This window comes from Actinia tenebrosa, unplaced genomic scaffold (assembly GCF_029948245.1).
Source record: "Actinia tenebrosa isolate PJP-AT-01 unplaced genomic scaffold, QUT_ActTen_1.0 PGA_scaffold5__44_contigs__length_20552954, whole genome shotgun sequence".
NCBI lineage: Eukaryota > Metazoa > Cnidaria > Anthozoa > Actiniaria > Actiniidae > Actinia > Actinia tenebrosa.
In genome coordinates this window covers 17027894-17051823 of record NW_028292582.1, presented here as the reverse complement: position 1 = coordinate 17051823, position 23930 = coordinate 17027894, and the positions used below count along the sequence as shown (strand labels likewise).

Genomic DNA, 23930 nt, shown 5'->3' with positions numbered 1-23930 from the left:
CGTCTACTCTTATCTGTAGCTTTACCTTCCCATGGCAATCGGCGACCATGTGGAAAGTCCAAACGGATTGATTCTCGAGGCTGCTGGGGTTCGGCTCTACGGAGAAATGCGCAAGGTCCCTGTTGTTCGTCTTATTTCTCATAGGCTGCAGTATGCCGTTGTCATCCAAGAACCTAAAGCCCACGTTGGCGTGACTACTTGTGCCAATGCAAATGCTGCATATTATCAGCTTCTTTCCTGAGTAGTTCAGATCCACGGACATTCCGGTGACGTCCGGAATCAGCCAATCAAAATTCGCTCGATTAGAATGGAATGTAAACATCAAGCTGTCAGTAGCCGCTACGCTGGCTAAGCTGTCAGACTCACGTGGAGCAAATTGTTATGAATCGCGGTGAGAAGCACTCAAATAAAGGCAGAAAATTAATAGAAAATAATCCCAACGTCAATTGTCGTCTTTGCAAAAACAGCCTTCTTGTAAAGTTTGGAAATACAGTTCAATCTTGTATAAATTTGTTCAAGCCATCGTCCAGAGAAGGGAGTAAAGGAGTAATACACATCGACATTTTGAAGAAGTTCAACATCTCTGTCGCAAATTTACCCAAGTAAGCTTGGCACGTTCCACCAACGTCTGGTGGCCCCACGTCTGGTGGCCCCACACCTCTGGTGGCCCCTGTCCCATTTTCTCCGCGGCAATACAACCTGTGATTACGAAACTTGGTAGGGATGTAGTCACGTGTCCTGTCAGTCACCCCAACGATTTTGGGTGTATGACGTCACATATCACGTGACTTGCTAGGATAACATTATCGACAGTTTTTGAAATAAACCTTTTTTGACGTTATTGCACTACCAAAGTCTTTGTATGCCAACGCTGATGGTAACCAGCCCCCCTGGCAGCGTGACGTCACAGGTCACATGACCTATAAGTAGCGTTTTATGGCTAAACCATGGCGATAAACCGTCCATAAAACTACTTACGAAGACATAAGATAGAAATTGAACATTTCTCATGCCATATCATCAGAAAAAAATTGTTAACATTTGGTCAGCTACGATTTCAAGCTCATGCCCCCTCATGTGAGCCCATACAAATTATGTCTCAAAAACACGGTTTTTGGATCTTAATTTCTCAAAACAATGACTATCTAGGCAAACAACAGAAGTGGATTCATTTAATTCAACTATTCACGGACTGTATTATATGGTTTAGATTGAATTCTATTGAAAAAAAACACCGTACTTTTTGAGTTAAATGTACTCTATTGGACGTATTTTACAAGAGAAAATGCATAACGTAACCGGGGTCAAGCTAGAAAATCGTCTCTCCTTGATTTAAAACAGAACCTGTCAAAAAAAAAAAAAAAAAACAAAAAAAAACAAAAACAGAAGTGGATTTGAAAACCCCAGGCTTTCCTGAACATTTTGGTATAATTCATAGGGATTTGTTAAAATTTAGAACCGTATTTTTGCTGATTTTATAAACTCATACTACCTGTTGGCCTATACATTCGCCTCTTATGGTTTCTTAGGTTCCGTAGCCTCGAAAACACGCTTACAACTAGTTAGCGAACGAACAGAAGATTTACGGGTCATTTAGGATGTTTTGTCACGCAGTTTACTTGTGCTATATAACTTTACTTTTAAGAACAACCTTTTGCTTTGGAAAGAGAGGAAAAAGACCGAAAAGAGCAAATATTCCAAATGTATGGGCAATTTTTTCCAATGTAGCCTCGAAAACACGCTAACTACTAGTTAGCGAAAGAACAGAAGATTTACGGGTCATTTAGGATGTTTTGTCACGCAGTTTACTTGTGCCGATATAAATTTACTTTTAAGAACAACCCTTTGGAAAGAGAGGAAAAAGACCGAAAAGAGCAAATATTCCAAATGTATGGGCAATTTTTTCCAATGATTCTGTTATATACTGCTATGGTAACCATGTAATTTCCCATCATGAAACGCGATTTTTTATCCTATGAAAAATCGTGATTTGGTAAACTTTATTTACGGATACTCGATCGTGAAACTGAAATATCAATTTTAGAATCCTACCCCCTTCCCCTTATTACTATTATTATTATTATTATTATTATTATTATTATTATTATTATTATCTCGCAATCATCAGATTGTTCATTTTGTCTTTCATCCGAATCTCTTTTACATATAGTAAGTGGATGGCAACACTATCTCGATCGCTTCACTGGCGCCATAATTCTGTCCTCAACTTTATCGCCTCATCATTCAAAACCATTGACAATTCTACTCTCTATGCTGACCTTGATAATTATCACAGTCCTTCAATTATAACTGGCGATAGTTATCGCCCTGACTTGATTTTAAAAACATCTAGTACACTCTATATATTGGAACTTACTGTTGGCTTTGAATCAAAACCTAAGAATAATGCTGATCGTGAGAAGGAAAACATAAAAAGCTTATTAGTGATTTAAATAGTGATTATAGCCATGTAAAGTTTGTTAATCTTTCAATAAGTTCCCTCGGAGTATTTTCTAGTGATTGTGCAACATTTATTGAAATGTTAGAAAATGTAGGTTTCGACAAAAACCAACGTAAATATGTAATAAGGAAAATTATGAACATTGCTATTCGAACAACCTATTACATATTTTGCTGTAGAAACAAAATCTGGGATAACCCTGACTTGATGAAGTTTTAACTTTGGCGTTACAACTAAATGTGAAAAAAAAAGTATGATTAATGTTTTTTTAGTATCTTTCATGTACTTAAATGTAAAAGATTCAAGTAGCTAATCGTAAATTGCCTATATATAGCGAGATTTACGATGGAATTTGGAAAACATAATAAAGTTTACATCATTATTATTATTATTACTATTATTATTATTATTATTATTATTATTATTATCATCATCATTATTTCGTGGGGGGACCTGGCTCCCCGACCCCCCCCCCCCCCAAATGTTGGTTCTCAGTCAATCAAAACTGCGGTGATTATCACATAGCGTTAAATATAATATTTCAGCGCCCCCCCCCCCCCCCCTTCCCAAAAATTTTCAGCTTCCGCTGCCCCTGTTGGTTAGTGCGCGGTCTTCTTTGCAAGAGGTTTGACTCTACTTCCATTCAGTGACCACACATCCTTGTTTCGACTTCTTTCCTTTCCGTGTAGCTTTAATTAGCTTTAAATACCCTTAAAACGGAGCACTGATGGAAAGAGGGAGCGAAATGAACGCACCATTGGCCTCAGCAAGTTAATTAGTCAATGACCATCACGAACGACGTAAAATAAGGACGCTTTGCATTTACCTTTTTATGCATATGGAAAGCTAAAGAAATCCTTACCGGGGCTTTTACAACAAAATCCCCCTTATTATAACATTTTTATATAAATTTTTAAATTATTGAGTTTTTTAATGTACCAAAACACTTCAGTGCTGCCAGGGGGGTTGGTTACCATCAGCGTTGGCATACAAAGACTTTGGTAGTGCAATAACGTCAAAAAAGGTTTATTTCAAAAACTGTCGATAATGTTATCCTAGCAAGTCGCGTGATATGTGACGTCATACACCCAAAATCGTTGGGGTGACTGACAGGACACGTGACTACATCCCTACCAAGTTTCGTAATCACAGGTTGTATTGCCGCGGAGAAAATGGGACAGGGGCCACCAGAGGTGTGGGGCCACCAGACGTGGGGCCACCAGACGTGGGGCCACCAGACGTTGGTGGAACGTGCCAACCCCTTCTCAATTTACCTGGTAAATCCACTATAATTTGTAATTCTTGTGGCAGAAAAGTCCGAACACAAGACAGCACGTACGAACAGTTAAAGCAAGGAACAGATAGAACGTCAACAGACGCCGCTAGCGCGGGCGCTTCTCCAGAAATAAGAAGTCCTTCCCGCAAAGTCCGAAGAGTTCGATCGCCAGCCTCGAAGAAAACTTTGACTTTTGAACGCGAGGCACTTAAAGAAAACCTAGTTACCAAAGCTTTAAATATTGACGATCTTCAGCTAGGTGCTGAAACTGCAGACATTAAAGTTGTCATAGCATACCCGAGCGGGAATGTTGTTGTGAAGAAACATTTTGACAGCATAAGTAAGGCTATAATAAGAAATATTTCACTGAAGCATTGGCAGCATGCTATAAGCTCTATTTTCACCCATCAAACCCTCCGCGAAGAGCTTATTGCAAGTTAGAAAGGGAAATAAAACAAGAAGTAATTGAGTACTCGCGATCTGACAATGTTTTAAAGAATAGCGAGCCAGACCAGCTTGCCGTCTTCTCCAACCGTGTTCTCTTTCACGAGGTTGACACTTGCTGCCCATTCTTTAGCACTGTCCTAAAAAGCGCCTGCAATTATGACGAAGACAACTTAAAAGAGAAGTGTGTCAACGCAATGGCTCTTGCTACATCTACCCTACTTCGTTGCAGAAACGCAACATTGTCTGCTGTAGCCTACAGAATGTCTACTCTACTCTTCCACAGTGGCGCAAGTTTTACCGACCACGTTAGGCTAAATCATTTAGGCGTTTGCATGTCTCCTCAAATGTCCAACGTGCTGCAACGCAAGATGGTCGAAAATTCTAACTTTAAAGTTGTACTTTGGAAGCGTGAAATAGAAGCTAACAAAACTGCGCTACTTCTGCTGGAAGAAATTAGAATGAAGCAAATCCCCCAAAGGCAAGATGACGACATGGTCTGCGAAATGGTTATCGACATTGCAATGGACGCTTTGTCAGGTTATCGCTGGTTCACCAATACATCTTTCGAGAAGGCCACCTCAGTTTTAAAGGACGTTCAGTTGAAGGTGTTAGATACAGCTATAACCGAGGATACTTTGAATGATGCCATCATGAAGTTAACAGGAGAGAGATTACCCCATTACAAGTAAGATTTCTAAAAAAAATAATCATAGTAATAATAATAATACAACCTGAAAAGGAGAAATTGCATGCACATCAATCAAACGAAATCTGACAAAATTACTTTAAGACTTTGGTATGCAGAATTGTAGAAATCGAATCAATAGCCACATTTTAAAGGATATAAATATTTATATATTATAATTATTGATATCATAATATTTAACTGTCATCGGTACTCAGTTGCACATTGTCATTAATATTAAGCCGTATATATCTACAACCGATCTACAATTGATTGAGTTACTCCCTGATGAAAATATGCAGCATAATCTTGTGTGGCAGTGGGCGGTTTTGGTTAGCTGAGTGGTTACGAAGTACCTAAGCCAATTTAAGAGTTTTGTCTAAATATGTAATACATCCCATCCCACATAATTACTCAAAAGAGATGGCAGCCAAATCTGAAATTGTGAGTACTGGTAACAAAAATATAGAACATTGTATATATGGTTCACTTTCATAATCCACTTAAATAGATCATTTCAAATATTAAAAGTTGATCTAATAGCTGTTATCATACATCCATGCAAATAAGATAATCTTCTGTTTTAAGAAGCATACAAGCAAGGCTATTGCAGTGCTTGCATTTAACTGTGACAACAGTCTCTATGCTTTGAGACTGTATGCAAAAGCAATTTTGATTTGACTTCTTTTTGCATTTTTAAGTAGGCATTAAAAGTTTGTCAATTCAAGATGGCATAAGTATGGAGTTAGCCAACGTATGGAGTGCACACAGTAATTTGTGAAACTTTAGTATCACTAAGTGCACTGCTTTGTACAAATTATATCCTTTGACTTCTATTGTTTAATTAGCACTATTTTGTACGAAATAGCAATTAGAGTTTGACGGATATACTGTGTGTACTCTATGTATGTCTGCACTGTTCACACACTTGTGTGTAAACTATTTGTGATGTGAAAAATAGTGGTAATCTTAGAAAAGCAGTGCATGAGGTTCAAAGCAGACAACATAAAACTGATTTATATATTTTTTCTTTTTGATTTGTTCCAGTCTTATTTGGATATGGAGTTTGTGGTGTATTTGTGTTTTATTATGTACGATCGTCATATATAATTACATGTCAATCAATGCAAATCTAATATTTCCTCCCTTCTTAGTTATGAATCACTGTGATAGAAAAAATAACTCAATAATAATGTCTCTGAATGTTCATATCTCTTATGACTGTCCTAATATTGTTCATACATATAACGTTTTGGTGGGCTTCTGTGCCTTGTTGGGTATCGATGTCCTTTGCCTTGTCCTTCTTGCGTCATGTTGCTCTTAGCGGGGGTAACTTTCTTGCTTGTCTGGGTTGTGCTGACTGATGGCTGTTCTACTGCTGATGGGCAGACATCTTCTGCTGGTCTTGGTTGAGGGTCACTTTGATTTTCATCATGCTTCCTTTCTTGGATTTGGTCTGTGTGCCTTCTCCAATAACTTCCAGCTTCTGTTTTGACTTCATACATCAATGGTCCTAGTTGTGTGTTGATGGTTCCATTAACCCACTTGTCTTGTCCTCTGTAGTCTCGAACTGTCACTGGCTGTCCATCATCAAACAAGCGTATAGGTGTTTTCTTCTCAAGTGCTTTCTTCATTTGTTTCTTCTGCACTGTGCTTTTTATATCTGGCTTCATCAAATCCAGACGTGAACGTATGTTTCGACCAAGGAACATTTTGGCTGGTGTTTCGTTAGTGGTAGCATGAGGTGTGTTGCGGTACATCAGTAGGAAATTTGCTATCTTCTTGTTTAAAGAGGCTGATTCTGATTTCATTGCCTTCATACTCTGTTTGAAGGTTTGCACGAATCTTTCTGCTTGTCCATTCGTTGCAGGATGGAACGGTGCTGATCTAAAATGGTGAATCCCATTGCTCTTCATGAATGCTTGAAATTCCTCTGACGTGAATTGCGGTCCGTTGTCAGAAACGAGCTGCTGTGGTACGCCGTTTCTTGCGAATACTGAGCGTAGTACCTCAATAGTGCTTGTTGCTGTGATCTTGTTCATTGGAAACACCTCTGGCCATTTAGAGTGTGCGTCGACTATAATCAAAAACTGTTTGTTCATAAATGGTCCAGCAAAATCGATATGGATGCGTTCCCAAGGTGAACTTGGCCATTCCCATGGGTGGATGGGTACCTTTGTTGGGTTGTTTCGTACTTTGTTACAACCAGAGCAGGTTTTGGTTATCTGTTCAATTTCGGAGTCGATTCCTGGCCACCAGATGTGACTTCTAGCGAGGGCTTTCATTTTCACTACGCCTAGGTGAGTTGAATGGATGACCTCCAATACTTGTTTCCTTAGGGTGTCTGGAATGATTACTCGTATTCCCCACATGAGACATCTCTGATACGTTGTGATTTCATCTCGACGATTATAGTACGCCAGTAGTAACTTGTCGTCTGGCTTAGTTGACCATCCAGACATGGTCTGTTCATAGACTCTACTTAAGATCTTGTCCCTTGTTGTCTCTCGCCTGATTGTTGCGCTTGTCACTGGTAACTGTTCAAACTGACTTAAGTGAAAAATGTCAACAGCTTCTTCCTTTTGATCCTCTGGGGTTACTTCGAACGGTAGTCTTGAAAGGGCGTCAGCGTTAGTGTGTCGCTTAGTGTTCCTATACTCTATGTCGTAAGTATAGCCTGATAGAAACATAGCGTATCGCTGTAGTCTTGTAGCTGTGGTCACTGGTATGCCTTTGGTTGGGCTGAAGATGGTTACTAGTGGTTGATGATCCGTAACCAACGTAAACTGTCTTCCGTAAAGGTAGGTGTGGAATCGTTTGATTCCAAAGATGATTGCTAATGCTTCTTTGTCAATTTGAGAGTAGTTTTTCTCTGCTTTCGTTAAGGTGCGAGAAGCGAATGCTATTGGTCTTTCTTGTCCATCGATGATATGGGACAGAACTGCGCCGACTCCATATGGTGACGCGTCGCATGCTAAGCGGATAGGCTTCTTGGAATCATGATGACACAATACCAAATCTGACGTGACCATCTCTTTTACCTTCTCGAAGACTTTGTCACATGCTTTCGTCCACTGCCATGCTTTACCTTGTTCCAGTAGCTGGTGGAGTGGTCTCATTACCGAGGCTAGGTCTGGTAGAAATCTGTGGTAATAATTTACGAGGCCAATGAATGCGCGAAGCTGAGTGACATTCTTTGGTGCTGGAGTATCACGCACTGCTTTAATCTTCTCCTCTGTCTTGTGTATGCCGTGCTTGTCTATCTTGTGTCCACAGTATTCGATCTTATCTTGGAAGAACTGGCATTTGTCTAGGTTGACCTTGAGTTGGTACTGTTGCAGACGGCTCAACACACTATCCAGATTGTTAAAATGTTCGGTATTGTCCTTACCAGTTATTATCATGTCATCTAGGATGCATTGGACTGATGGTATTCCTTGCAGAATCTGTTCCATAGTCCTCTGCCATATTGCTGGTGCAGAAGCGATTCCAAACAACATCCGGTTGAACTGGTATAGACCCTTGTGCGTATTCACAGTTAAATACTTCTTTGAGTTTTCTTCCATCTCCATGTGTAGGTAGGCTTGCCTCAAATCGGTCTTTGTGAACTTTTCTCCATCTGCTAACGATGCGAACACGTCTTCTATCCTGGGTAACGGGTACTGGTCCACTGCAAGCTGGGGATTAACTGTGAGCTTAAAGTCTCCGCAGATTCTTACTCTTCCGTTTTTCTTGAGTACGGGAACTATGGGTGTGGCCCATTCGCTTGTTTCCACTTTGGATATTATTCCCATTTTCTCTAGCTCGTCTAATTCTCGCTCCACCTTTGGTCTCAAGGCATATGGTAGTTGTCTGGCTTTCAGAAATACTGGTTGCGGTTCCTCTTTGAACTTTAAGGTCGCCTTGATGTCCTTCACTTTTCCAATTCCTTCTTCAAAGACTGTTGGATATTTGTTTAAGATATTGTCTAGTGCGTTGTTGGTACTTGCAGGTTCCTTATTCAGTGTTAACACGTTGTTTATCTCTTTCCATTCTAACTGTATCGCTGCTAACCAATCTCGGCCAAACAGTGCTGCTGTGCCTCTCTCGACTAGATATAATTCGAGGTTTTTCTCTTGATTGTTGTACTTTACCTTGACGCGTGTGATTCCTAACGGATGAATTTTCTCTCCTGAGTAGGTTTTTAAAACAACTTTTGTGGGCTCAATTTTAGCCTTGCCGACTTGCTTCTCAAATTCATCTTTAGACATAACTGAAACTGCTGATCCTGTGTCAAGCTCCATTGATACTTTCTTTCCATTAATATTTAATGGTAGTTGAATAGGCTTAGTTTTCTTCTCTTTTATCGAATTAATGTCTAAGCTTCCTACGGGAAGTTCATTGTCGCTGTCCGACTCGTCTTCGCTATCGGCATTGTTATCGAGGGCGTGTACATTCCGGCGTGTATGGCGGCGTGTTTGTTGTCTGCGTTTAGCTAAACATGCTTTCTCGATATGTCCTTTCTTCTTGCAAAAATAACATGTAGCTTCTTTATGTTTACATGAATTAGATGAATGACCTGGTTTATCACATCTAAAACATGTATTATCTCTTGGTTTAAGCTGATTTTCGGTTGGTTTTCTAGGCTTTGCTTTAGCTATCTTGTTTACACCAACTTCTTTGTGCTTACCTTGTAATTCAATGGCGTCTTTCGCGGCCATTTCCATTGCTACGGATATTGCGATAGCTTTTTCCAGTGGTAACGTAGATTCTGAAATCAATCTTTTCTGTATTCCGGTATTACGGATTCCACATACTAATCTATCTCTGAGTGTGTCGTTCAGGTTATCGAAGTTGCAGTGAATCGCCAACTTCCTTAGTTGTGCTACATAGTCGTTTATAGTTTCTCCTTCGTCTTGCATTCTTGTATGAAATCGGAAACGTTGAGTGATTACAGACGGTTTAGGCGATAGTTGTCTCTCCAAAAGGTGTACGATGGTATTATGCTCAAGCTCAGAAGGCTTTTCTGGAGCTGCTAAATTCCGTAAGAGATTATAAGTTTTACTTCCAAGTAGCGTAAGAAGCGCGGGAACTTTCTTCTCTGTTTTGATCTCGTTGACTGTAAAATATTGTTCCAAACGCTCGATGTAGGCACTCCATGTTTCTGTAGCTTCGTCGAATGGTTCTATTCTTCCAATAAAGGCCATTTTTGTTTGTGAAAACCAAGGAAATCTCACATTATTTCAAGAAGAAGTCCTCCGAATTTTTACAATGTGGCCATCCTCGTCGCCAGTAATTGTGGTGTATTTGTGTTTTATTATGTACGATCGTCATATATAATTACATGTCAATCAATGCAAATCTAATAGAGTTTTTTAACCCAAACATTGCAGCAGAAATGGCTCAAATTTTAAAGAACTATGAAGAGAAGTATGTGCCATGTTTCAGTTTTGATCAAAGAAAGGAAGTCCTTTCTGTTATGTAGTTTGGGATACCTGTGGTGGTCACGTGATTGCGGTGTGACCACATGGCGGGGAGCAACGTATGTAAAACGTTTTAGTTTATAATAAAATAAGTTGGATAACACCACGATTACCGTTGAACCCTTAAACATAACATTGGCGACGAGGAGCGGAGTAATCGATTGGTAGAAATGAACGAAAAAGCGACGGCAAGTGCCGAAAATCAACCTGGAATAAGCAGTCTTGGCCCAGCAATGGCGAGTTGTTTTGGAAGAATGAACGAGTTCAATCCCGACAACGAAGATTGGTTGACGTATGTGGAGCGGTTGGAAATGTTTTTCATAGTCAATAATGTCCCAGAGGGCAAAAAAGTCGCAAGTTTAGTTACCTTAATGGGAGGTAAGATGTATTCGTTGTTAAAGAACTTAACAGCCCCAACCAAGCCAACCGAGAAGTCCTATAAAGAAATAGTGGAAATCATGGCGAGACACTTGACGCCCAAACCCATTGTCACTGCTGAGAGGTATAAGTTTCACAAGTATGAGCAAGAGGAAGGTCAGTCTGTAAGAGATTTTCTAGCTAAGATTCAGAAACTAGCAGAAACTTGTGCTTTTGGAGCGTTTCGTGACGAAGCCCTGCGAGACAAGTTAGTTTGTGGTCTGAGAGACAGGTCCATCAAAAGGAAATTGCTGGGCGAAGAAGATTTACCTCTCAAGAAAGCCATAGAAATTGCTGTGGGAATGGAATTGGCAAATAAAGAAATGAATCAATTTCGCACTGAATCATCCCCAGTAAATTTTATCCAAAGGGAAGGGTGTTTTAGATGTGGAAGAAGTAACCATTCCCCAGAGAAATGCGTTTTCAAAGATGCAGAATGTCATGCCTGCAAAAGAAAGGGGCACATTAAGCCAAAATGCCCTGAAAAAGGCAAGAAGGGAACAAGAGTCAAAACACAAGATCTGAGGAAGCCAGTGGAGTGGAAAAAGAAGAAGAAAAAAAATTCTAGGATCAAGTTGGTTGGCCACCAAGAACAAAGTAGTGAGTCTAGTGAGTCTGAAAGTGGTGATAGTGACCAATATACTCCAGATGAACGGCCCATGTGGAACCTCAGTCTAGATAAAACCAGAAAACCTGATGCAATTATGGTCCCAATTACTATCAATGACACTCCCTGCGAGCTAGAATTAGACATGGGAGCTGCAGCCACTGTAATACCAGAGAAGATGTGGAAAGATCAGTTCGGAGCAAAACCACTACAGATATCAGCTGTTATTTTAAAAAGCTACTCAGGTCATATCATACCAGTAGTAGGGGAGACCCTAGTTCATGTAAAGTATTCTGGTCAAGAAGCTGATTTGCCAGTAATCATTACTAGAGGTAAGGGAACAGCATTAATGGGGAGAGACTGGCTGGCAAAAGTGAGATTAAACTGGGAAGAGATAAGTAATATCTATCGAGTCAATTGTCCAAAGCCTACATTAGCTGATTTAAAGAAACAGTACCCAACCTTGTTTGATGGGAAACTGGACACCATCAAAGGAGTTACTGCCAAACTCCAATTGAAAGAAAAGGCAACACCTCAATATTTCAAACCACGCCCTGTACCCTATGCTCTCAAGGATAAGGTGGCTGAAGAGCTAAGTCGGTTAGAAAAAGAGGGAGTTCTGAAGAAAGTTGAAAGTTCTGACTGGGCTACACCAATAGTACCAGTATTGAAACCTGATGGTTCAGTCAGAATTTGTGGAGATTTTAAGGTAACATTAAACCCATACCTGGATGTACCTGAATACCCAATGCCTACCCCTGAAGAACTGTTTACTAAGTTGAATGGGGGTGAGCTTTTCACAAAGCTAGACCTCAGTAATGCCTATCAGCAGGTTCTTTTACATGAAGAATCACAGCCCTATGTGACAATCACTACTCACTTAGGACTGTACCGATACACAAGGCTTCCTTTTGGCGTAGCAGCGGCACCGGCATTATTTCAACAGATCATGGATAAGCTACTAGATGGTTTGAGTCACACTGGAGGGATCCTAGATGACTTGATAGTCACAGGAGAGAACACTCCCCAGCATACAAAAAATTTGCATGCAGCTCTGAAAAGAATGGAATCACGTGGAGTGAAACTGAAGACATCCAAGTGTAGTATCATGCAGCCCAAGATCGAGTATTTTGCTTTCGTAGTTGACAGAGAGGGAATCCACCCCTCGCCAGAAAAGGTACGAGCGGTGCAGAGGGTGCCAGAACCTAAGAACAAAACTGAACTGCAATCTTTTTTAGGATTAGTTAATTATTACAGAAAGTTTATTCCTAACATGTCCTCGCTGTCAGCCCCACTCAACCAGCTGTTGGTTAAGGATGTTCCCTGGGTTTGGAGTGAGGAATGCCTGCAAGCTTTTCAAGCCTTAAAGGACACGTTAACGTCATCCAAAGTGTTAGTCCATTACAACCCAGCACTGGAAGTACAATTAGCAGCAGATGCCTCTCCTTTTGGCCTAGGGGCGGTGATTTCTCATGTTAGTCAAGAAGGTGTGGAACGTCCAATTGCTTACGCCTCTAGAGCATTAACATCAGCAGAAAGGAACTATTCAGTGATAGAGAAGGAAGCCTTAGCCATAATCTTTGGCATAAGGAAGTTCCAACAGTTCTTGTATGGGCGTAGGTTCACACTTGTGACCGACCACCAACCCCTCACATTATTGTTCGGTCCAAAAAAGGGAATCCCAGCTATTGCAGCATCAAGATTACAGCGATGGGCGATACAACTGTCAGCCTATCAATATGATATCAAGTATAGGTCCTCCAAGAAGAATGCAAACGCCGATGCATTGTCAAGGCTGCCAGAAACAGAGTCAACCGAACTGGATTTCGAATTCGATGAAGCTGGAGCAGTCAACAAAGTACAGATTGAAAGAGTACCAATTGATGTCAACCTCCTACGCACAGAAACAGCTAGGGACCCTCTACTATCCTGAGTCCTGTATTGGACATCGCATGGATGGCCAGAGAAACATGAAGTGCCAGACAATCTGAAAAGTTATTTCACCAAGATAGAGGAGCTCAGTGTAGAAGATGGATGCCTGTTGCGCGGGACACGGGTGGTGATACCAGCAAAATGCAGAGATCGGGTGTTAGCTGAATTACACTTGAACCACCCAGGAATTGTATGCATGAAAGCTTTGGCCCGGATACATGTTTGGTGGCCAGGCCTAGAAACAGACATTGAACAGCTAGTTCGAAGTTGTGAGCAGTGTCAAAGCTCAAATAGTAGGGCACCAACTACCGCAGATAATCCCTGGATATGGCCCCATAAACCCTGGCAGCGACTTCACATTGATTATTGTGGTCCATTTCTTGGGGAGTCCTTCCTGATTGTGATTGATGCTAAAAGTAAATGGTTAGAGGTCCTACGTATGTCTAGCACTACTGCTGAAGCAACCATTGCTGCAATGCGTATGGTGTTTGCAACACATGGTTTACCTGAAGAACTAGCTTCAGACAACGGTCCACAGTTTATTGCTCAAGAATTCAAGGAGTTTCTGAAATGTAACAAGATCAAACACATCTTAAGTGCCCCATACCATCCCGCCTCTAATGGGGAAGCGGAAAGAGCGGTTCGAACCTTTAAACAAGCAATGAAAACTGTTAGAAAGGAGCCAGGAACACTAAATCAGAAGATAGCCTCTTTTCTTTTGAGTTACCGAACTACACCCCACACGGCTACTGGATATACCCCAGCTGAACTGCTAATGGGTAGGCGTATACGTACTAGACTAGATGTGCTACACCCTGACATGGCAAAGAAGGTTGCAAGGCCACAAAAAGGGCTTTGCAGTACAACACCAAAAAGACATTTTAGTGTTGGAGATCCAGTTTTAGTTCAAGATTACCGATCTAATACTAATGAATCCTGGAGTCAAGGCGTTGTCCTGACCAAGCTAGGCCCAGTAACCTATCAAGTCCAAGTGGGAGAGTTCATTTGGAAACGCCACATTGACCAACTTAAAGAATTTACAGAAAATGTGTGGCCACCCAGGAGAGAAGAGTTCCCGGAGACGTTGGGAAACTCTTTGTCACCTGTACCTCAAAGGGATGTCAACCCATCTGTACCACAGGGGGATGTAAACTCACCAACACAACAGCTGTCAGTACCCCAAAGAGATAGAGCTCTGCCAATCCCACCTATACCAGTCCAACCTGAAGCGAAAGGGCAGACCCTCCAAGAAACTCCCTCAGAGGTGATATTTATGCACTAAGCATGTAGAAAAGTATGTTGTAAGATCTGATGTAACAACAGTTGTGTCACAAACTGAAGAGCTTGACAGAAGCAGCAGGCAAAGATATTCTTGTAGGATGGAAGGATGCCCTAAAAGCTATTTGCATCATAGTCGGAGAGTTAGGTACATGCATATCCACTGTTCAATAATAAACACAAAATATATGATGCTTTTGTGCTACCACTAGAGTACAAACACTATAAGTGTGCAACATAAATACCACTAAATACTGCTAAATTATGCTAATCCTATTGATTTTTTATTGTGGTTTATAACATGACAAATAAAAAGAATGACATAGTTTCACAGGTTCATGAAAACCGCTCTAATATGATTCTTTAATGTAATATAGACATGAAGTTGTCGACCACAAACTCAAACTACAGATTTTCCTTGTGGATGAAAGAGATGAATCTGGTTCCTTTTATTGCCGCTGTAATTGTGGACTTGTTTTTAGCACCAAGGCCATCAGAAATAGGTATGTTTTGTTATTGTTGTAATTATTGTTCCGTAAAACCTTCCTGCAGGCAAATTATGTATTATTTGCAATGCAAAGTGCTTATACTATTTACCAGTGAATCAAACACATTAGTACCAAATTAAACCATACGAAATAAAAAGTGTATTATGGGTCACTATAGTGCTATACAATAATAAATACTATTAAATTGTGAAAAAGATTCAAACTACTGAGAACTATAAACAGATTATTGTATGAAAAATATTCTCACCAGGCATGAAAGTATAGAACACCAAAGGCCTGCTGGAGAGCAGCAAGGACCAAGTACCAATGAGCCAAAGAAAGGAGAAGATCCTAATTATTATATCTTTAACTACCATCAACAAAAGCTGGCATTTGGTTTATTGCTTATGGCTTTTGAAGATGCAGGAAGGAAGGAGATGGGCAACGTCTGTTTCAAATTTACAAATTTACATTACTGATTTATAAGACACATAACCATAATAAGTATGCATATGTCAATTTGTTATATTTAGTCAAGGTATGTGCAATTATGCCAGAATTTGAAGCAGAAAGATTGAAATGGAATAGGTTTATTAATAAGCATGGTGGGAAGGGTCTAAATATCCCACTTGATCTTCACAAAGAACATCAGAATAAATTACTAAAGATCATGTGGAGAGCTTTAGGTCCAAACCTAACTGAGCAATCAGCTCAACGCATAGCTGGCACACTGGAGCTCATGGAACTCATCAACAAAGGTACTGATGATGATACAAAGCTATCACGAAAGTCCTCATATAGGAAAGTTAAGACGAAAGAAGAGGCTGTATATCAAATAACAGATGATTTGATTTCAATAAATGCTTTTCAAATTACTAGAAAAAGAGAAGGACATCCATCCTTTCCAAATTTCAAAGCTAATATATTGTCAAAGTTAGATTATAGAGATCTTCATCAATGGATGAAAGCAAAAATAATGGAATGGAATTCTGCCTATAACAAGTAGTCCAGGTATATACATTCTAAGGATAATTAAAATACAGTAATGCATATCAGAAAGTATAAATAAAGCATATTGAACATTATGCAATCTAATACTTGTTTCTGTATGTATTCTGATGCTCGTCTAATTTCAAGTTCTCTAATCCATGTGCAAATTATCATAAAATGCTCTACTTTAAAATTATTGTTTGTTGATTATACAACTGATCTTCAATGGGTTGTCCACCTTTTTATAAAACATTATATTGGAAATGTCTTTTTGAAGGTGGATGATCAGGCTGTAGCTAATGAGCAAATAATAATACATTAAATGCATCTAAATATTATTATTCTTATTATGTCCATACTTCTGGTAGTTCGTCTGAGTCATAGCCATCATGATCCTTGTCTTCCTCCGTACAAACTCCATCAAACATTTGACTAAGAGAGTCCATCATGCTTGCATGGTTCAATTGTGCTTCCTTAGTAACATCTGTCATAACAAGAAGTTCCATAGACTCATCAAAATTGGGTATGTCTTGAAAAATTTCTTGAATGATTTCAAGAATGTTTATAGCATGAGCCAAGCAAAAAACTGGACATGTTTCCAAGATTTCATAAACAGTAAACAGTTTTGAACAGATTTTACAAACATCCTGAATTAATTGTTGAGAAAACCCATGAGAGGAAACCTTAACCCACCAACTTCCATTCCCAACTGCAATTCTTTAAGCGCTTCTTCAAGACAATCTCTGTCTTCCTCTGCTACTGGTCTTGAGAGCAAATGTGGTGGTGGCAAATCATTTATACATTCATTGTATGGCAAGTAGTCACACTTATCTCCTTTGCCCTTGCATTGTTTTGTGCAATAAGAACAACAAAAATGGCCTGGGCTTAATGGTTCTATCTTATCATCCAGACTATAATATCCGGCAACTCGCAAACAGCCACTTTCTTCAGCATTCAGTAGTTGTCTTATTGGCTCTTCACATAAACTAACTTGTTGGCCATGGTAAACTAGATTATGATTATGATTTATGATTTATATAGCGCCCTTTAATATGTAGATATAATCAAAGGGGCTTTACATGGAGTTGTGAATGACAGATTGCTTTATGCAATTTACAAGCATGAGAGATGGTTAATATGAAGTGTAGGCACTGAGGGTGGTCACTGCCAGGGTTTCTTTTTACGTCCTCAGTGGTTCTTTTATGTCCCCCATTTTTACTGTAGGTTAGGAAGGGTTAGGATACAGGGCCTACGTTTTAAAATCCTTGTCCGAGAAGACTTGAAGGTCTAACAATTTGCAGATATTATTACAAAGGCAGCACCTTCTCCTCAGTTATTTTAAGACCCTGAGTGTTGGTCCGGCCGAGGCTTGAACCACGACCTCCCGCACAACAGACCGACGCTCTTACCAACTGAGCTAACCGGGTGGCGGTCTAAAAAAACTAGAAAAACATGGCTGGGCAACATATCTCGGCCAGCTCAGCCAGCTTCTTGATGAAAGTCTAATATGTTTCTTGGGGGTCCCCAGTTCAAGACAAATCTGACGTCAGGGAAATTCACCCCCATACTAAGTGCTGAAGAAGCTACCACCACTCTGATCTTTCCTTGACCTTTGAATGACTCAACTACCCTATCCTTATTTTTCTGCCATGAAATAGAATGATAAATTCCCAGTATGCAATCTTTTGGGGAGCTGGAGCCTTCAGGAGAGTATGCTGATTTTCCAAGTTTGAGCATAAGGTGATTTATCACACATGCAATGTCATTCATCAGATTGCAGAATATAATTGTCTTGTCCATTCCTTCTCCTCTTTCTTTTATCAATTTGATAAGCCATTCCAGACTAGAGAACATATCCTGTTTAAGAACTTTCTTTACAGAAAATCGCAGGTTTTCTCTGTTTGGACTTAGATTGAGGATGGTGGCATTTCGTAGCACCAGCTTATCCACGATTGTTTTAATGGTCTTGTCATCTGCCGTCCCAGTGAGAGCCAATACTGGTGTACCTTTATATTATAAAATACAGACATGACTGAGAAAATCAACTTCACATGAGTGACACATTCAAATGAATAATATTCAGAAGTAATAATTATCAATTGTGTAATCTTGATATTCCCATTCTTTTCCCAACACGAAAAACCCCCAATAATCTCAATACTGTAATACTAGCCAGCATATAGTGGACATAAAAGCTGCTGCAACCGTATCCTCACACCACTTTTACAAATCTATACAAACGACAACAACAAACTTTATTTACACATTTCAGTAGATTACAGATACTTATAGTAGTCTATAATAATTATAGCATCAAGAGAAAAGATATAAAAGATAGGTTTTTTTGTTGTAGTGCCTAAAGGCTAGATAAACTGGGAAGTTTTCAAGCTAGCCTTTAGTTGCTCAATTTTTATGTTTGAATAAAATATAATGAAAAAGAAAATGAAATTCTAAGTGACTGTCATGAAAGTATGGTGTAAAATAAAGATAATTGTTCTCAATAAAGGTCCTAAATAAATAATATAAATAATACTTTAAAATTTAGATCTAGACTCTTTGAATTTTTTATAAATACTAAAGTTGCTGTGAAGTAAATCGGTGATGTGCTATAGTGATATAGTATAGTCATAGAATAAACTAAAAATAAATTACAAAAGAAGTACAAACCTTGCCTACATAAAGATCTCAACAAAGACAAGTCTCCATAAGCTGCTCTGAAAACTTTGACTTCTCTTCCTTTGATCTCCCTGTGTTACCACAGAATAAAAAAAAGCAATTCAATATATCTGACAAATACTACGCGAACAATATAAAACACACTTTAGAATCCCATGACACTATTCAATCTCGCGCGCTGATTGGCTACCGAGAGTGGGTATTTAGCGTGGAATACCATGGTTTGAAAAGCTGAATACCACGATATATAGGGATCCCGCGAGTTGTTGTTGTTGTTCTCGCATTCACCTCAAAATACAAAGATTTTCGTCTGTCACACTATCTTTGTTTTGTTTAGTTTGAAAGTTGCAAAAATTGAGTTCCCAAATTTTAGTATTCAGCTAGACGCTGAGATACAAAAGTTGAGAAAACCATTAACGCTTGCAACAACAAGAAAAAAGAGAAAAGTTGCTAATATGGAGGCAGCATCAACTTCATCCTGGAAAGAAAAGACAATAAGCGAAAAAATTGTCAGGGATACCGAGAAAAGTACCGAAAAGTCTGTCTGCCCCAAGTCAACCGATGAAAATTCTACTATTGTCGAGTACACAGATGAAGAAATCCTGGAGTTTAAAGAGAATTTGGTTGCGGCAAACACGAAGAAAAGCACAACTACATCTGTACGCCGTTTTCAGTCATGGTACAGAGAAAAATATAAGAAAGAAGTCGACTTAAACCAGATATCAAAGAAAGAAGCACCTTACCTTTTGAAGCATTTCTTTCTAGAAATACGCCAGACAACCAAAGATAACAAGGGCAAAGAATATGAGCCAGGTTCTCTTCAGACGTATCGCAACGGTCTGCGAAGGTTTTTCCTTGAGCGGCCATGTCCTCCTTCCCCCGACAACTTCGACATCGATAAAGAAGCAGATGTAGAGTTTGAAGAGGTCGCAACAATGCTGTCAATGAAGAAAAAAGAGTCAATGAAGAAAAAAGATCTCAAGAAGAAAGGCTTAGGGACAAAGCCAAATGCTGCCAGGTCGTTAGAAGAGAATGAAGTCGAGAAAATGTGGTCTTCAGGTGCTTTAGGCTTGCACACTTCAAGATCTCTCCTCCATCTTGTTTGGTGGAATAATGTCACTCATCTGGGAATGAGGGCTTTCCAAGAGCAGTACGACTGTACGATTGATGATTTTACCATCACAGAGTACTTCATAGAGTACAAAGAGCGCCAAACCAAGAACCGCCAAGGAGACGAGAATAGCAGGAAAAGAACAAGAAAGTACAACAATAAAATATGGAGGACCAATGGCGGCGAACGCGATCCATACCGTGCTTTCGTTGAGTACTTGGAGCATCGACCAAAAGGTGAACAAGTCCCAAAAAATCTGTTCTTAAGTCCAATTGACAAGCCAACATCTGAAGTGTGGTATAAAATGTCACCGGTTGGAATAAACACCTTGTCTAAGATGATGAAGAAGATTGCCGACATAGCTTCCCTAGAAGGCAAATGTACGAATTCGTGTGGCCGTAAAACAGCAATCCAAGCCTTGCGAGAAGATTTCGACCCGCTTGAAATTTCAGAATTGACTGGCCATGCTAATCCAGAATCGATATCGAGTTACAGCCATAACCCATTGGAAAAACAACGCAAAATGTCCCACAAGCTGGCTGGATTTTCTCCTTGCAGTCAAAGTAGTAGTACGGTCAGTACGTCAGTAGTTGAAAGTTCAAGATCACCAGCAAGAAATACTTTGAATGAAATATCTGCCAATGTAGAAGGTCGTCAGGCGAACCAAACAAGTAAAGCTGCCGAAGCCCCTTATAATGGTCTTGAGTTGAGTGGAGCCGTAAGTGGACTGTTTACCGGAGTCACATTTAACAACTCACCGGTGAATATTTCCATCAATCTACAGGCTGGTGTCCATCGCTAGCTCTTTCTTCATCCAACACTAACTGAGCTACACAACAGTAAAAAAAGAAAAAGAAGAAGAAAAAGGAATTTGCTTATTTTGATTTCATTTAGTCTATTTAGTCTATTTAGTAATTGATTGTGTAATTCAGAGAAAAGTCTTAAAAGTTTTGTGTACTCACCAGTTAGCTTCTTTGTTTTGCATGACATTTTCGCACATTTAGACTGCTGAACTGCCTTAGATTTCGATCAAGACGAGAAAAAGTCATTATTGTTGTAACAGATTAAAGGAAGTATTTCAGCGAAGGAGATTTTTGAGAATAAACAGTTAGTTTTTCCCACAGTAGCAAATATTATTCTGCTCGCCACGAGGTTCAAACCAAAAGATCAAACGCTCACCTTTGAGCGGAATTCCTATTGGTTGGGAGGATGGCATCAGAATGGTTTCCTTCGTGGGCCAAGGTTTTCTTGAACTCGCACGATTTTTTTCTTTTTTCTCCTTTATATTCGCGCGAGATTGAATAGTGTCATGGGATTCTATAGGAAAATTCATTGGCTGACGAGGGAATTCCAAGTTGAATTCACTCGAAAAGGCGATATCGCACTCGTCGCTTCGCGACTCGTGCGATATCGCCTTTTCGAGTGAATTCAACTTGGAATTCCCTCGTCAGCCAATGAATTTTCCTATAAAATTGAGATACGGTATTATAATAAAGCTACCTTGCTCCTGTCCAAGTTTCTATGGTGTGGGACTCGTCTACCACGATAAGCTCTAAAGATTTATTTAGACTGGAGTTTGGATTCTTTAATAATTTTCTGAACTCTGGATTTTGGAGTTCCTCGGCACTTGCAAATATCAGCTTTGGACAGAACGTGTCAGCCGCCATTTTCAATTTCTTTAACGAGCAACAACTAATTCCAAGTGATTCGGCTTCTAAAATTTGGTCCTGCTCTATCCCCACCAGCGGACAAACAATAATTACGGAAACACTACGTTGAAGTGTTATCTCCCATGGCTTCAACAAACACGCGAAATATAAGGCTTTTGCCGAAGCCCGTGGGCAAAACCGCCATGACATCTCGACGCTCGAGCAACGTCTCCAACGCCAACTTCTGTTCTTCCTTTAGTGCTACCTGACCCAGCTTCTCGCAAACTTGCGAAATAACACTTTCGAAAGTCATTTACAAAAATATAAACAAAAAAATTGACAAACTACAACGATAATATAGTTTTGCTCGTTGTTTTCAAGTCACGATTGAGTGAAGGAATGATCGATATGATAAGAATTTTCGTGAAACAATAGAACCAATTTGATTGACAGGCTCTAAGCCAATGGGAATTTTACGTTCATATTATGAACGTAAGGGCCATCATTGCAGGCTCTCCCTCTTCCTCCTCCCCTGCCCCTTATCTCCCCAGTCCCCCGAGAGCCGCTACGCTGTCTACATAAGATTGCGATAACTTCAGGATCCATATCTGTTGTGTTGACGGGCTCCGGCGTAGCTACTTCGCTTGCTGGACCGGGAATAATCGTTGGGGTTCCTTTGGCCGGCGTTGGGGCAGCCTGTGGCATTATTTCTGCTGTTGCTACGGGCATTATGAAAAAGCTATCCACGAAAATATCAAAACACGACAGGACAATAGCTCTGTCAAGGGCTAAAGTAAATACTATTACCGACCTTGTTTCGAAGGCTTTGCGTGACAGAAAGATAGACGACGTAGAATTCTCGCTTATTCTAGCCGAAGAGGAGAAGTACGAGAAACTAAAGACGGACATAAGAAACAAAAAAACAGTCATAAGAGATCTTTCCGAGGGATCTCGCAAAAAGATCTACCAGGAGGCAAAAGAGGAGCTTCAAAGAAAGCTCGCGCAGTAAACTTTTGCTTTGAAAAAAGCGAAGATTTCATTTTCATATCGAACGACAGTCTAGAAAATATGCGTAATCAAGTAGTTCGTCAAGTCCATTCTTATTACCAAGATCTTGGATCATCATGTCGTATTACGCGTAATTTAAATTATTTGCATGACCTTATTTGTCGAATTATTACGCGTAACATAAATTCATCGTATGACCTTATTTAGCAAATTATTACGCGTAATATAAATTCATCGTATGACCTTATTTGGTGAATTATTACGCGTAATATAAATTCATCGTATGACCTTATTTGGTTAATTATTACGCGTAATATGTTATTGCGTCAGTCGCCTCATGACTTTGGACCCCATTTCTCACCTTCCAAATGCCCTGGGGACGTAGGGGTTGTGCAGCCCCAAATCGCCAGAACTCGGGCTTTCAGAATTTACACCTTTCGACCGGAAAGGCGGAGTTCACCCGTGCAAGACTTTTTCCCGCAAAGAATTTGGACCCCAATTTCTCACCTTCCAAATGCCCTGGGGACCGCGGGGTTGTGCAGCCCCGAGTCGCCAGGACACGAGCTTTCAGAATTTACACCTTTCGACCGGAATGGCGGAATTCACCCGTGCAAGACTTTTTCCCGCCAAAACTTTGGACCCCAATTTCTCACCTTCCAAATGCCCTGGGGACCGCGGGGTTGTGCAGCCCCGAGTCGCCAGGACACGGGCTTTCAGAATTTACATCTTTCGACCGGAAAGGCGGAGTTCACCCGTGCAAGACTTTTTCCCGCAAAGACTTTGGACCCCAATTTCTCACCTTCCAAATGACCTGGGGACCTCGGGGTTGTGCAGCCCCGAGTCGCCAGAACACGGGCTTTCAGAATTTACACCTTTCGACCGGAAAGGCGGAGTTCACCCGTGCAAGACTTTTTCCCGCCAAGACTTTGGACTCCAATTTCTCACCTTCCAAATGACCTGGGGACCTCGGGGTTGTGCAGCCCCGAGTCGCCAGAACACGGGCTTTCAGAATTTACACCTTTCGACCGGAAAGGCGGAGTTCACTCGTACAAGACTTTTTCCCTACAAGACTTTGGACACCAATTTCTCACCTTCCATATGCCCTGGGGACCTGCGGATCGAGCTGTAAAGGGATACTTTTAGGTAGTTCTTTCTGGTTCATCATAAAGCCTACACTTACCCTAATCTTTTGTAGCAGTTTCATTGCAAACCTTTCTTATTCGCTGATCTATAGACGCTATCTTTAATAGGGGAAAGCTGTAAAGGGCTCTTTTTCTTTAGGTATTGATACTTCATTATAAAATAATTGGGATACTACGCGCGCTATGATTGGTCGAAAACCATGTTTGATGAGAGTATCAAAACACGCTATCGTCATCCTTAATCTATCGCGCGCGCTCATTGGTCAGTTTGAATAAGACGGCACGTAGGGAGAATTTACTT

The 23930-nt window shown here is 40.2% G+C and overlaps 1 protein-coding gene and 1 pseudogene across 2 annotated transcripts; one reads left to right on the top strand and one right to left on the bottom strand.

The window, feature by feature from the left end:
• The first annotated feature begins 14622 nt into the window (after positions 1-14622).
• Positions 14623-16128, top strand: LOC148906747 (uncharacterized; annotated as a pseudogene). The gene is made up of 3 exons (XR_016121365.1): positions 14623-14713; positions 14943-15068; positions 15325-16128. The product of XR_016121365.1 is annotated as an uncharacterized LOC148906747 (transcript).
• A 1390-nt stretch (positions 16129-17518) lies between these two features.
• LOC148906746 (uncharacterized) lies at positions 17519-18792 on the bottom strand (the record flags this gene model as incomplete). Its single annotated transcript, XM_089038114.1, has 2 exons — positions 17519-18049; positions 18711-18792. Coding segments are annotated over 2 exons (609 nt in total), but the record flags the coding sequence as incomplete, so codon positions are not given.
• Positions 18793-23930: the final 5138 nt, after the last annotated feature.